We start from the raw sequence: 14,720 nt of genomic DNA on the forward strand, positions 1-14,720 counted from the left end.
GACCTACCAAAATTGTTAAAATGACAGTACAAAAACATGCTTAAGATGTTCAAGAATGTCAACAGGTAATCATCTTTGCTGGTATTTCAATAAGTGAGTCCTCAGTGAGCAGCTCTGCTACATTCTGTCTCCACAAGCCCTTCATGTCCACCTTGTATCCTTTTTTGTCTTTAACAACAAAGCATCTTTAGTTCCCAAGACTAAAGTGGCAGATGCAAGTGGTCTGATAAAAAGAGCTTGTTAATATGTCTGTAAAAAAAAAAAAAAAAAAAAAAAAAAAATCACAGGGACAACCTTTAAGTCGGGTGTCCTGACACGAAACCAGCTTGGCTTCCACTGTTAAAAATGGAAATAAGACGATCCTCGTCAGCTGACATTAACTCATCAAATTCATCCAGCATGACAGGCCGGTGGTTGTTGTTGTTGGATGCAACGTCAATCATTCCCTCATTCTGGAGTAAGTTGACGATGCTGTTGGGATAATTCATCCAAGTGCTTCCTGGGTTGCTGGCAGGGTCAGAAGTGTTCTGGGCGGCGGTTGAGGAGCTGGCAGGGGCAGCTTGTTGGCATGAAGCTTGGGCCAACATCGAGGCGCCGTTTCCACTCTCGCTCATGAGGCGGGGGTTCAGAAGGTCCACAAAGTCATCCATGTTTAGGCTGTCCAGGGTACCTTGAGCCTGGGTTTCAGGAAAGCTAGGGAACTCTGGGATATCCTCCTCTGCCAGTGGCGCGTCCACCCGGAACTGAGAGCCCTGGAGGGTGAAGGAGCTGTTGGCTTGGGCAGAGGCCGTGCTTCCCTGTGAAGCTGCTGACTCCTGGGACATGGCTGAGGAAATGTTGGGGAAGAATTCATGAAGGTCTGACAGGTTGACGGTTGAGTAGTCCTGGTTGGCGGTGGAGGTGGTGGTAGAGGAGGAGGCTGGTGCCTGGCTCATTGTGAAGCTGGGCACTGCAGTGGCTTTGGGCTGTGGGCCTAGGTTCAGACTCTCCATGATCTTCCATGTTTGATTTGTGGTTGTAGTGGAGATGGAGGGGGAGGCCTCTACCTTAGGCTGGACTGAGAAGAGCTGGCCTGGCTGGATGTAAGAGAAGGCGGGCTGGGGTTTCGCTCCACTGGCACCAGGGGGCACCACTGCTGCTGAAGACACACACAACACAAACACAAGCAAGTTCAGTTCATCTGCTGAAAATCCTACTAGTGTAACATATTCTTTGTGCAGTTGTTTTTAATAAGAGGGATTTTGAATATAGTAAATACATTCATATAGCAAAAACAAATTTGCACATGATTAAAGTCTAGCTACTTCTTTGCTGATTATTTTGACAATTGTTTTTTTGACTAGTCCATTTACTTTTTGGTCTATAAAATGTGAGGAAATCAAGAAAAAAATAAAATGCCTTTTCTTCCTTTAAAATATTCAATTCATAACATTTATAACACTGAAATATAAATAATAGAAAAAAGCAGCATATCCTTACACTTGGGTAGCTGAAACCAGAGAATGTTTAACATTTCTGCTTGATAAAACAATCCATTATCAAAACAGTTGCAGTTTAATATGTCAGTTGACTATCCAATTAATCAACGAATCATTTTAGCTCTATTGAAGTCGCAGCCGATGTCTGCAGTGAAAATAATCACCATGTGAATGAATGAAACAGACTCACCAGCTTGTGCAGTCATTGGTACAGGCTTGACTGTTCTCCTTGCCGGGCTTATGTGCCTTCTATCTGCGGGAATGGACACTGAAATTCCAACAGACATGATTATATTACAATGCAACTACAAAAAAATTACTATCACATAATTACATTATGACAGAATGACAGAAAACAAATCTCATCAACGTACCACTCGCCAGCCCGGGCCCCAGCTTCAGGCCCTGGAATATGTCCCCTGTACGTTTTCTCTTCTCACTCAGCCTGTATTCATCTATAGGGAACATGTTTAAGAAGAATTAAGACTGAGTTTATAGAGTTGTTTTGAGACATCTTAAATACTCTCAGCAAGAGATTTCATTGGATGTGACATTATATGGAAACATAACTCTTACCTGGGTCAGCGGGCAGGTACTGGAAGTCCATTGGCTCGCTGACCTCGCGGTCAGAGGGCCGGCGGAGCTGCATCTTGACTCTAATGGGCTCGGTGAGGTTAGTGTCACGGTAGGGCGGTGTGCGGAACACAATGGCCACCTGCCTGTGGACATCAGCTTGGGAGAAAGTGCCCTTTCCCTCCCAAGAGTCCTGAAAGAAACGCACCTCGATGTCCTCTGTAGGGGAACAGAACATGGAAAATATGAGGAGATATTAAAGCTGAGAGTGGACTCACCAGTTAAAAAGAAGAATCGACATCAGGCAATGATCACACAGAGGCATTTTTCTCTTTAGCTTCAATGAAAGGCAAGCTGTGAGTTTTACTGTTGACAGAGAGCAAGAGCTCATGCAAAGTTACATCACTTCTGCTGCTACGCAACACAGCGTTTGACAACATCTCGCGAGCCTCGTAATTAGCTTCAGCTGTCAAACTTGAAGTAAAAAGGGTGTAATGTTCAAAGTAAAAATATGACAGCTCAGCTTGCTGTGGAAATATGGCATTCTCTTGAGGATATGAGGACTGAGGGTTTTATCATCTGGTCCAAGATTCAGGATTCAAGGGCTTTTTTCACGCTGATGTAATGTTGGCGTAGCTTAAGCTGAGACATGGAGTACTCCAGGGAGCATCCCACAACTCCCATGTCCAAACATAACGTGACTGCATTGCATTACAAGCAGCAAACACCGTGACAGGCAACAAATCCTAAACCAGTATGTGTCAGCAGTGATGGCCAAAAATATCACTTGACACACACTCTGTATGTGTGATGGGTCATGTGAGGGCTGCTTTTGTTGAAATTCACACTTACAGCTACATTAACTGATGGGCAGTTTGATAATAGAAAAATATTGATTAGTGCAGCATTAAGGTTATTGTATGACTGGTAATCACTGACAAATAGGACAATTGCTGCATAACAGAACACAAAGTTGGTACCACAGCCTTCAACATATATATACAGCAAGAAACACCCTTTGCTTCAAGTGAAAATGAGCATTTTTTTAACCTTCAAATCTTAATATGTCTTGCTAACAGTATCTGTATGTTGTATTATAATATTGGATATATTCCTCTGTGGCCTCAAGTTAAATTTAGGTAATCATGTCTTAAGGTAAGTACAAACAGTTTTATGTGACTGTAGCCTTCCTTGTAAAGTCATCACCTGTGTTACTCATTTACTTTTCAACTGCATCTGTCGAGAAGGAACTTGGACTACGAATGCATCACAGTAATTTATGAGGTTGTCTATTTCGTCATCTCCACTGAGAGAACATAGCAACACACTGAGCCACTATGACCTTGAGGTAATCACTAAATGTAGTATACTATATAATGAGTATCAGGATTGTATGTGTGCCTCTGTACTGTATATAACTGAATATGGCAGTCCTGCAGAGAGCACAACTCACACTGATGTCTTGTGGGTGTTAGGGGTTTACACCTTTTCCACTCTAGATGTACTTCAAACTTCACAGTTGAGTTCTATTCATGGCTTATTAAATACGACTGTTCCTTCTAGAATAAGTAACTCGTCAACTGACAACAGCACATTCAGTGCAGACATACAGCACTGTACCTTTTTGCACTTTGTCGCAGAGCAGAAAGATTTCATCCCCTCCTTTGCAGCTACCAGAGTTGCGGTTGACTCGGCAGATCTTCAGCTCAGCTGTGTTTGGGGCCCCTGCAAGAAAGAAAAAGCGTCAATGAGCAAATAAATGCAACAACAAGGCTACAGATTAATTCCAGACTGCTGCTAAATGCTGAGGCATTTCGGCTGTGGCTGACAAATCAGTACTACACACTTTAGGCAGCCAAAGAATTAAATTCTTTTCCCTGTATAAATGTAAGTTACTTGTTAAGTCTTTTGTGTTTCAGTTTTACTGTCATTTCTTTTTTTTTTTTTTTTTGATTACGTAAGCTACTGTAATTTGTCTGGTTTTAATTTCACCACAGTGAAGCAGACGGCATTCATTTTGAAACAGTCTGCCTTGCTTTAATTGAAATAGCAGATGTCACATTTAGAAAGTGAAACGAAACTCATATGGAGTCTGTGGGGACTACTGATATATCTAATCTGTTTAATTTTCCTAATCTAAATAATCTAATATGAGCAAAAATTGTGGAGATTATAAAAGGAAAATCTATATTTAGGTGTAGGTTGTTAAGATGTTTTGGTGATCATTATTCACATTAACTGCGTTTCACGGTGAAATAATAGCTTATTTTAGTGTAGCACACATCATATCTTTTGACAATGACGTATTCCAAAGCAATTCACACAGTCTCTCTGTATAGACTTGTGTAATGGGAAAAGCACTGAGTCAAAAAAGGTCAGAGTTACTGATTAAGAATGAAGATACTGTTTAAAAAAGGGACATGGTTACTATTCAGACTAATTCTTGTAAATACCTTCAGGCTGACAAGAATAGTTATCATGCAAAGAGGAACAAAGAGTCTTTGAGGATTTTAAAGGTTTCAGGGGATACATAGGCTAGAGTATGAACTTTGTGTTGAATGACTGTGTGGTGTTTTCTCAAAATCCAATCGCTTATCAGCTTACCCTGACAAAATCTTGAGGTAAGCACTGAAATCATGTGACTTTGGGGAAATATGCAAATGAAATAGTTAAAATATTTTGAAGAGCACACAATAGTTACTATCAGCTTCGACCTAAAAGTATCAGTATGAACATTCAACAATGTGCATCAGCTGAACTCTAATATGCTGAATATGTACTTTTGTGTATGTGTAGTCTGTTTACTTACTGTTGTCATAGATGGGCTGTGATACCGCGGGATCAAGAGGAAACAGCTCCCCTGTAGGCAGAGTAATGGAGGCCTGGAAGCAAAGTCGCACTGAATTCAGGTCAAACTCCTCCTCCCACACCTTCGCCTCGGGAACTGCAGCCAAAACACAGCAGGGAAAGGGTGTGGTGTACAGTCAGGCGACAGCAGTCTAGCAAAGAACTGCATCCTGTCGTATGTAGACTATCAGTCAAAATCAGTCAAGGGCGAAAGTAGCAAATGACACTTCCTGTTGTTGTTGTAACTGTATTTATACTGCTCAAATTACAAACAACTGTTAATAATCAGTCACATCTTTTATCTACAACTATAATTACTTTATCTTTATTCTGGCAGGACTATGACATTTTCTTCCATAGCTGTTCTGATGGTGCTATTTTTCTGTTGAGCCATGAACTTGATGCTTATGCTAACTACCCCATTAGTTCCACAGCAAAGGTCAAGGCTGAACTGGCTACAGGTTGAAATACTGATGTGTTGTGTGAATTGGAGGACCATGATGCAATTACAGAGTAAAGATATCACTATCTGTAAGCTTCAAATGCAACAGTGGTGAGCTTCAAATGAGTCAACAGGCATCTATTAGCCACAATATTTTACCACTGTTTTGCATGAGAGCAGCCACTTTCAAGCTAGTTTGTTAGCCTTACAAGTTAATTCTAGCTAACGAAAAAAGTTAGCGCAAATTTACTAATACTAGAAGTGATTTTTGGGAAGAATAAGCATTTTTAGTGTTTTCAAATAGATTAAATGAATTCTCATTCTTAAAGTCATTTAGTAACTTTTTTGTGCATATTTTAAATCAGAAATAGGGCTGAACAATTAATCAAAATGTTATCAAAATCGCACTATGGCATAATTAGAATTTGTTTTTAATTCGTTCAGCCCTAGCCAGAAGTATCAGTTCTAGTAGAGTAAACCTCCAGTAAAGTAATAGTCATTTGACAATTGTTCATTTGAAGGGGAAATTTAGGGACTCAAAATAACTTTTCACTTTTTGACATATTTAACACCATGGAGTACTTTGTGTTGTACACTCATCTCTAACCATGACGACTTACTGTTGAAGGGGTTATTATTGGTCTGCAGCCTACATGTGATGGCTTCATTCACATCCTTCTTCTTCACACATTGTATGCCCAGATTCTGAAAACTGAAAGCAAACACAGTCTAAGATAGAAACCACAGAAACATACATGTACTGTCTAGTCAGTATGATGAATTCTTAGGCATCTCTTAGTCTTGGGTATTGTTTTGACATAAAACAACACACTCTCAGCCTAACAGAACTATGCTCATCCACTCAGCTTCGTGTTTACACATGGTTTGAGTATTAGCTCCATTAACTCCACTTATCTTAATGTACTCCAACACTCTCATACTGTTTTTTGATCTCAGCCTCCAGGCTATTGCTGTAAACAGTTAATGTGCTCTTTTAAAGTGTACATTTTTTAAGAGAAGACAGCCTTGACATTTTCTCTGACAGTATTTGTTTAACCTACTCTGATAACAATACCATCGTAAAAACAGTTTTAATCTTCTCTGCACCTCTATTTTGGACACTTTTGGTCCCATAAAAGCCAGTTTTAAAAATAATATAGCATCGTCACTATGGGTCACTGACCACATCCACAAGTTCAGAAGACAGAGTAGGAGAGTTCAAGTGGGAAAATACTTGACATCAAGTGAACTGCCAATAGATGAGGACATTTGAAATCCTACTGTATAATAAGCCTGTTAAGAATGCAAGATTGAATTTTTGCCATACAGTACTTCCCTCCAACTCTTTAACACAGTTGATCATTTTTTAGATCATCTTACCACTTCCAAATTCTTATTTAAGTACTGAATGTACTACACAATAGTGGAAACCTCCCTTTCTACTGGCTGTGTTCCTGACCATTTCAAAACTGGATGTGTCCGGCGCCTGCTCAAAAAAAGAAAGCTGGCCTCAATTCCTCCTACAATGATCACAGACCTTTTTTCCAGGCTCCCATTTATAGCTATAATTTTACAATAGTGGAACCGTTGTTCAATTTCGCTAACCGTGGCAGATTATCCTATTTTTTTGAAAAATATCTGTCAGGCTTCTGACAGTATCACAGTTCTGAAATGTGGCACACCAATCACTATCTCATATTTACTGATTGGCCTTTCAGTAATTTTGACTTGTATGCCTCATCTGTCATTTATTTTGTTTTATATACTGTACATATATACAGTACATGTTATGACTGTTTTACTGACATTCTATTATATTAGTTTTTATTATGTGAAATATACATAAGAATTTGATAAGAACTCAATAATAAGCAGCTCTATTCAGGAAATATTTCTTCTTGCTTAAAAGACACTACCCTCATATTGCATATTAGAATATATTTACTATGATGTCTACTTCTTTATTCCAACCCTTATTGTAAATGTGGAGCTTTTATAGATTTAATATATATCTTCCAATGTGAAAAACAAATGACTAATACAAACCAATGTTCAGTCTGTATCACAGTGCTGGCAGCAGACTACAGTACACACTGTTTGTTTGAGTTTCATCACTCTTGTGATAAACATAGACTGACAAACATCATCCCCCCCTACCCAAATCTACTGGTTAAATTATGCAAATATAAGTTTAAATTTATGCAATAATGCTTCTCTTGTCAGTGACAGTCACTCGTTTTTTGTTTTTTTTTTTATCTCCAGACTTTTGTTACACAAGTAAGTTTTTCATTGTCACGCTCAATAATGCAGTGAAAGACAACAAGAGCAAACACAACTTGTCATTAGGTAATGTTCTACTCATCTCTAAACCCAAGATGTAACTTATTTTTACCAAGGCGGCAGTGAACACGTCACCTCCGACAAATGATAAAGTCCTTATCTGACCTTATCTAGGTCAGTCTCAAACAAATGCGTCCTTGTTTTGAAGTGGAACTGCAGGTTCCCCTGCGGCGATTCATTGTTTGAACACTGCCATGAAATCACAAAGTGCATCATTTCCCTAAAGTTTCTCTTGAGTGTGTGAGACACAGAGTGTGGTGTCCTTCTCCAGTCTACCTGTGTATTCGTCTCTCCTGCAGGTCGGCCTCGTAGTAACCGTGTTTGCAGTCTTTCCCAACCAGTTCGTGGGGATGAGGCTTATGCGGTGAATTCTTCGTCACCAAGGAGATACGAATACGCAGGGGGCCACTGTAGTTGTGCACCTGTAGGAGGAATATGTCATTCTTTACTGAATCCAAAAAGCAATTTTAGGGCACTTTAAAAGAGTGCTTGCTTGCAGTTGTCTAGTGTCGAGCTGTACTGCTCAAATGGACAAATGTTCTTATAATAGCATCAATATTTTTAGAAAATAGAATACACTATAAATCATGCTGCAAGGCTTCAGACCAATGGAAGAAATGGAGAAGTGCTAAAGCTGATTCTCCAGAAAAAGCCTTCGAAGAAATAATTTGACATTTTTTAGAAACAGACTTATTCACTTTTTTGCCAAGGAGGAAGGAACGAATAATCTGCCTATAAGCACCACTAAAGCTCACTAATTGACATGTTATATCTTTGTTTGTTTAATCTTGACATACACTGGTGAAAAAATTCAAATTCACAATTTTTGAATGCACTGTTTTATGTGCCTGATTATTTGTTGGCTGGGACAAGTTAACTTCCTGGAGTCTCAGCTGTTCCCAGCCAAGACATACACACATAACCCCTGTAAAACATCAAGTTGTTGTTATTTTTGTGTGGATTACACATACGAGATAAAACATGTTACTAGTGAGCTCTTGAGATGCTGGTAGGTGGATTGTTACCTTTAGAGAGGGCCTGGCTAGTAGTTTCTCCTGTTTTTAGTCTTTATGCTAAGCTAAGCTAACCAGCTTTGGCTCCAGCTACATATTTGCTGTACAGACATGAGTGTGGCATCAATCTTCTCATCCAACTCCTAGCAAGAGCAAGCAAATAAGTGTATTTCCCAAAACTATTGCTTTGAATTGTATATTGCTACTGCATATCTTAACCTATTTCAGTACATGTATCTGCTGTCTGACACTGTATCTAAAAAACTGAGTGCATTTACTGTCTCTGCCCACAAACTTTGGCACAGTTTACCTCTCATTATTAGATCATCCAATTAGATCATCCAAAAGTCTTCAAATGTCTTGTGTTGTTGTCCAAAACTCAGACATATTAAGTTTACTTTCAAAGAGGACTAAAAGAAAACGGAAAATGGAGCCAATGGATTTTTTCCCCCCATTTATGTTTAAAAAAATAACTTCAACGATACATTAATATATCAAAATTTTTGCTTCTTCCTTTTGTCTAGATCAACTAATCGGTTGACTACTTGTTTCAGCTCTACTCATTTATATTCCCATGCTTTTCTTGAATGATATTTTTGCTCTTTTGTTTTGTTATTTCTGTTTCAACTCTATTTTGTTGTTTCATTTCTTTTTTTGCTGGTTTGCTGCAGCTATCCTTTCTGCACAAATGTCTCAATCTACTGTTTTGGCCTGTTCCCTGTGCTGCTGTGACAGTCTTGCAGCCACATCTCAATTGAATTTCCACCACACTACAGTTTATATTATTGAAAAACATACAGCACAAAGCTGCATACTGCTCACCTTAATGGCTGGGTGGGTCTTGGTGGTGTCGTTGCTTTTTTCTCCGGGTATGCTGCCGGCTGAACGTCCCTCACATTTATATCTAAACCTCATCCCCCTCTGTTTTGGCTGCTCAATGATCTCTATGAAGGGGTTCGCTGTTTGGACTGATGGACAGGTGGAAGAGAGAGAAGAAGAATGTGATTAAAAAGCAGTGTCAGTGTCTAGAATCTGAATCACTGTCTTCAACTACTTTTCATGAATCAGTGTGTCAACACAGGAACAGCTCTGTCATCACTCGTCGGCACACCAGAGTGTTGAAATATTTACTCATGAGAAGTTTTCAGTCATTATCAGTACTCTTTTGTACATAACATTGATAATTTTCGGGGAACTGCTTCTTACCTGGGGTGAGTGAGGCCAGACCCCATCCATACACACCTGTGGAGGACAGAAAACAGGAAAAGAAACTTATTATGTGAAGGCTTTGGGTGAAAAGCAGGTCACCCGCAACACAGCGGCAGTGAAGATGACAAAAACCAGAGAACTGCTTCAGCACATATTTGCGGTTCAGTAAGAATTTGTCATTTGTGGTGTGGTCTGGGTGGAAATCTACTAGACAGTGCATTGACCAAAGAGGTCAAGGGACAGTGAGATACAAGGACCGCACAGCTAAATATAATTACTTCTCATAAACTGACTGGCAAGCTTGCAAAGGAGAAGAACTGCACAATGAAGCAAACAATGACAGGCAGGGTGTAATATTGGTGTCAGGTTACCCGCCTTGTTGCGAGGAGCCTCCATTGTGGGTGAAGTGGTTCAATAGAATGGCGGCGCTCTAGTTTCAGGTGCTCGGTGAATGAATTGGTGAGATTTACAGAAAGAAGCGAGGAGTGACACTAGATCGGATGGTCAAAGCTCCACCCATCAGCTAGTAGGACTTGTTCAGTGTGAAAGTGTGAGTAGGATGCTTTCCAAGTTGGAACATGCCTGCTTCTCAGCCTCAGACCACAGTAACAGAATGTGGACTCTATATTATCTGAGAGTTCACTTTTCACACACTGACATTAACAGTAACCTATTCTGGCGTATAGAAAACTAGAGTTTGCAAAAGAAACCAACAAATTTCTTTGACTTTTCGCTTTTGTCCAAACAGTGACACATGAAAAAAGTGTAAATCAAGCCCAATAGTTACTGTTAAAAGTTAGGATATGTAGGACTAATATGAATAAATGTGGATCTTGCAATTAGACAAAGCGTAAATGCCAATAAATGTGTAAGAATAGTGACGGTACAGTGGGCTCTTTATTTGGAAAACAAACAATGAATATTTGAGTGTTGAGAAAGTGAAAGTAAATGTCTACCACAGCACCATTATTTAGTAAATCACTCTATGTACTAAAATCAAAACAAGCTGAAGCATCTGAGACACTGGTGCGTCATGTTCACTCTAATTGCCCCAATAAAAGTCACTGCTTCAACATGTATTTATGACTGTTTGTTGACTTTTTCTGATATGGATTCATTTGAACAGGGTTTTACTGTCTTCCCCTATTTACATTCCAGACACGGATATGAATTCAACACTAAGTAACGTTTACCAACAATATCAATCTCTTTTGAGAGATCTATTGTGTGGAAAAAGTGTGGAGACGCTTCGAGCTAATAATGTATCAAAACTCCATTTTAAAATCTTGCTATTTATTTTTTTACTTACATGCAAAGGTAAATAAAAGTGTAAATTGAAACAGGGGCAGTTTTTACTTGTCACAAGATATTCGTCATATCGGCATATACGTGTCCCACTAAACAGCCGGCATCTGACCACAACTTGTGCGAAACTGGTGTGTTATTTCCAAAATTTCCGTCCAGTAAAACAGAGGTAGGCGGTTGCGAGCAGCGTGGACCAGTTATAAAGAGGAGGTTTTTAATTGAAACCAATGCTACCTGGTGGGTTACAAGTTGGCCGAACTGAAGAGATGTTATTCATGATAGCCTACAAGCTTTTAAATTGTGATTTATCATCACAAGTTTCCACAAATAGACAGTTAAACCTTCAATTGTGAGATTTTTGAACGAAGTTTGGCATGTCTAGTCGCTAAAGGAAATCCATGAGGCGGAATAACCCGACAGGCCTCTTGGCAGCTCGACACTGATTCACCCGTACTAGGTGAGTTAGTCATATACAGAAGAATAAGTACAACACTTGTAACAACAAATTTAGCTCTGATATCACTCACATATGTAATAAAAGCACTAAGTTAAGTCAAACTTCCTACTGTATGTTAGCTTAGTATCCGGGAGGAACGCACTCCTGGCAGCGGGGCTTTCCCCTGTGCGCAAAACAACTGCCTGTACAGTTTCACCTAGAGTCTGTACGCTGAGTAAACAGGCCGAGCAAATAAAACCGGCTCCACTTACCGTCCATGGCTGTGTCTGAGTCCGACGACACGACTCTTTATCCGTTGTTTATTTTTTCAGCTAAAAGACGTTGCAAACACGGCACTGAGGACTCAAAAAAACTTCTTGACAGTGCTGTTCTGTCGCCTGGTTTGCTCCACCTACATCTGTCTGTGTACAACAAGCTTCAGAGATGAAGTTGTACGCGACGACAGCGAGGAGTTCCGGTAAAAACAGCACACAAGTACAACACCTATTTAAAGAACATTATGCTGCAACTTCAGTTTGTTTTGTTTTGTTTTGTTTTTGCGTAATGCACTGTTCCCAGCGTTAACATGGCGAGTTCAACATTTACCAGACCTTTGTATATGAAAATACAACCTGATTTTCTTCAACTAGATCAGTAGTTCTCAAACTTTTTCATGTCAAGGACCCTAAATTGACACAAATTAGACCCCCATATGATATTATGATATTACAGAAAGTGTATGAAACCCATGACCAAAACAGTCATACATTTATCACTGTGTTACATATGGATGGAATTAAAGTGAAAATAAATTATTCCACAACTATTCCCCCTCAAGGACCCTTGGGGGTCCCTGTACCCCACTTTGAGAACCACTGATCTAAATGAATCAGAATGTCTTCTTTCATAGTATTGAGTAATTTAGGCCACAGGTTCACCGTGTGGCAATCAGATAGTTTGTGTTAATGCGGTTAGTTGATTTATATAAGCAGAAAGGGAAAGGATTGTGAGGCCACTCCTGCATTTGTATTGGAGATTACATGCTGCTTAATCTTAGGTTATAGTGTCATTACTCAAAAGTCAGAATCAAAAACTTAATTTCAATTTAAAATGAATAAAAAAAGCCAAAAAAAGCCTTTTTATCATGTAAATAAAACCAGTGTACTTTGGAAAACTGGTACACAATATTATTTAGGTACCATAAACATATCAGTGTTTTCCCAATTTCCAAATATTATTTTGACATTATAGTACTTCATAACATTTTCTTTTTCTTTACTTTACCACGATGACTAAGTTGAAAGTCAAACGAATTGAAAAATAATTTTCCATCATATTTGCAGAGCAGATTCTGGTAATTACACAATATTTCAGCAGTTGCCTAAACAATAGTCAGTGATGTTCATTTGACAAATTCCTAAAAGTAATAATCAAACTGTACGTTAAAAAACACATATTGAGTAGTTTAGCCTTCCTTAAAAATAACTTACTAGCCATATATAATGTGTTTCATGGTTTGTGTATTAATTCAGACTATCAGGATTACAAAATCAGGAAATGATAAAGGCAGCGTGTTTGTAGTTCAGGCAAAGGGTAAAACTTTATGCTATAATTTTGAAATGATGAGCCGTGTGATTTCCGTGTGATTATATTGAACTTGACGTCGCTGTAGCGCTCTGCTTTTCCTCTGCAATGCAACTTACCACCACCCACTCAAAACAGTGCGGAAATACCCAGATGACGCACTTGAAAGGAACAGAAAAATAAGTTGCGAGTGGGAGAGGCAGATTCTGGCTTTAGTCATTATAACCTAGGAAACAGTTTCAGACTGGATACTTCTCTGATCTTCACTAGAAGTTTATTCTCATGTTATGCTCATGTAAACAGAGTTTTTTCATGGGCAGGATGCAGCTGTATTTATATTTATAAGTGTGTGTGACTGTCTTAAAACCCTACGCACTGACCAATACTGCAGGTTTCCATTCCGCTGGTGGCCTACGCAAACATCAATCAGTGATCTCGACACTGGAAAAACAGTGACAATGAACATGTAGCGCCCCAAACGCTTTTATTAATGATTATTTTTTCATTATTTAATTCCTTCAGCCATAGAAAGGGAAATATTGTTTTGTTTTGTTTTTTTTAAATCACTAAATCATCACATAAAAGTTTATCCAAAAAAAAATTCACACTCAAATTCACATTCTGACCAGAACAGGGCGTTGTAGGCGAATAAATCAGGATCTGCTGTCATCACAGCACTTTTCATTTGTACCTTGATGAAAATTGACTGACTGTTGAAAAAAAGAAAAGTTTTCTTTATTTCAAATGTATTTTATGTCCATAAAATCGGCTTATAAAAACATATCTGAGAAGATTATCACTATTATACCGGTAACCGGAAGTCAAACAACGTAAAACTAAATATTTAATTGTTGCAAAAGTTGTCAACTGAGTTTATTAAATGTCTTTTTTTCAGAAATTATCTTATCCACCATTCATTATTACAATAACCTGTTGCAAATGCCCTGGTTATATTGATACATTCAGGTGCTGTTGGAAATCATAGGATCAATTAGGGAACAACAACGAATTAGTACATAAAAGTAAAAAGTTGGGGATTGTCCGACCTATTTTTTGGAGTTTCCATGTTGTCAGCTTTTTGCATAGGTGTCATTTGGCTGCCACGTAATGCAAGTATAGGTCTGTGTGTGACTTTCAAATGCAGACAGGAATGAATTTGAACATGAATTAATTTTCTGCTGTATGTCTGTATTTGTCTGTCTGTCCTCGCCCAGTGATGGTCTCAGCCCCTGACGAACCGTGATCCTCCATCCATGTACTATTTTCTGCAGGACTTTTTCTCGTAATGGAGTATTTTTACGTTGAGGTAAGTTCTGAGAGCCTACTTATTGATTATGTAAATGAATGGAGTAATATCTGCATTCAAGGCAGGAGAAATATATTCAGAAATCTAAAGCTCTACGCATGCACAAAAATGTTCATATGTATATATTAATAGACAATAATATTAATTATTTAGGATATTAGCTTGAAAGTAGATTCTTCACTTTGGA

The 14,720-nt window shown here is 38.8% G+C and overlaps 1 protein-coding gene across 2 annotated transcripts; it reads right to left on the bottom strand.

The window, feature by feature from the left end:
* Positions 1 to 254: 254 nt before the first annotated feature.
* Positions 255 to 12,118, bottom strand: rela (v-rel avian reticuloendotheliosis viral oncogene homolog A). Of its 2 annotated transcripts, none has more exons than XM_044341625.1 (11): positions 11,916 to 12,118; positions 9,900 to 9,935; positions 9,516 to 9,661; positions 7,957 to 8,102; positions 5,961 to 6,052; positions 4,861 to 4,995; positions 3,672 to 3,776; positions 2,055 to 2,270; positions 1,853 to 1,933; positions 1,669 to 1,746; positions 255 to 1,135 (listed from the first exon to the last, which is right to left on the bottom strand). In XM_044341625.1, the coding sequence occupies exons 1-11, from the start codon at positions 11,920 to 11,922 to the stop codon at positions 297 to 299; spliced, it is 1,881 nt and encodes a 626-aa protein (XP_044197560.1). In that variant the 5' UTR covers positions 11,923 to 12,118; the 3' UTR covers positions 255 to 296. The 2 variants fall into 2 exon arrangements, with proteins under 2 accessions (XP_044197560.1, XP_044197559.1); XM_044341624.1 differs by having other exon boundaries at positions 255 to 1,138; positions 11,916 to 12,116.
* Positions 12,119 to 14,720: the final 2,602 nt, after the last annotated feature.

The sequence above is a fragment of the Thunnus albacares genome, chromosome 22 (genome assembly GCF_914725855.1).
Source record: "Thunnus albacares chromosome 22, fThuAlb1.1, whole genome shotgun sequence".
Taxonomy (NCBI): domain Eukaryota; kingdom Metazoa; phylum Chordata; class Actinopteri; order Scombriformes; family Scombridae; genus Thunnus; species Thunnus albacares.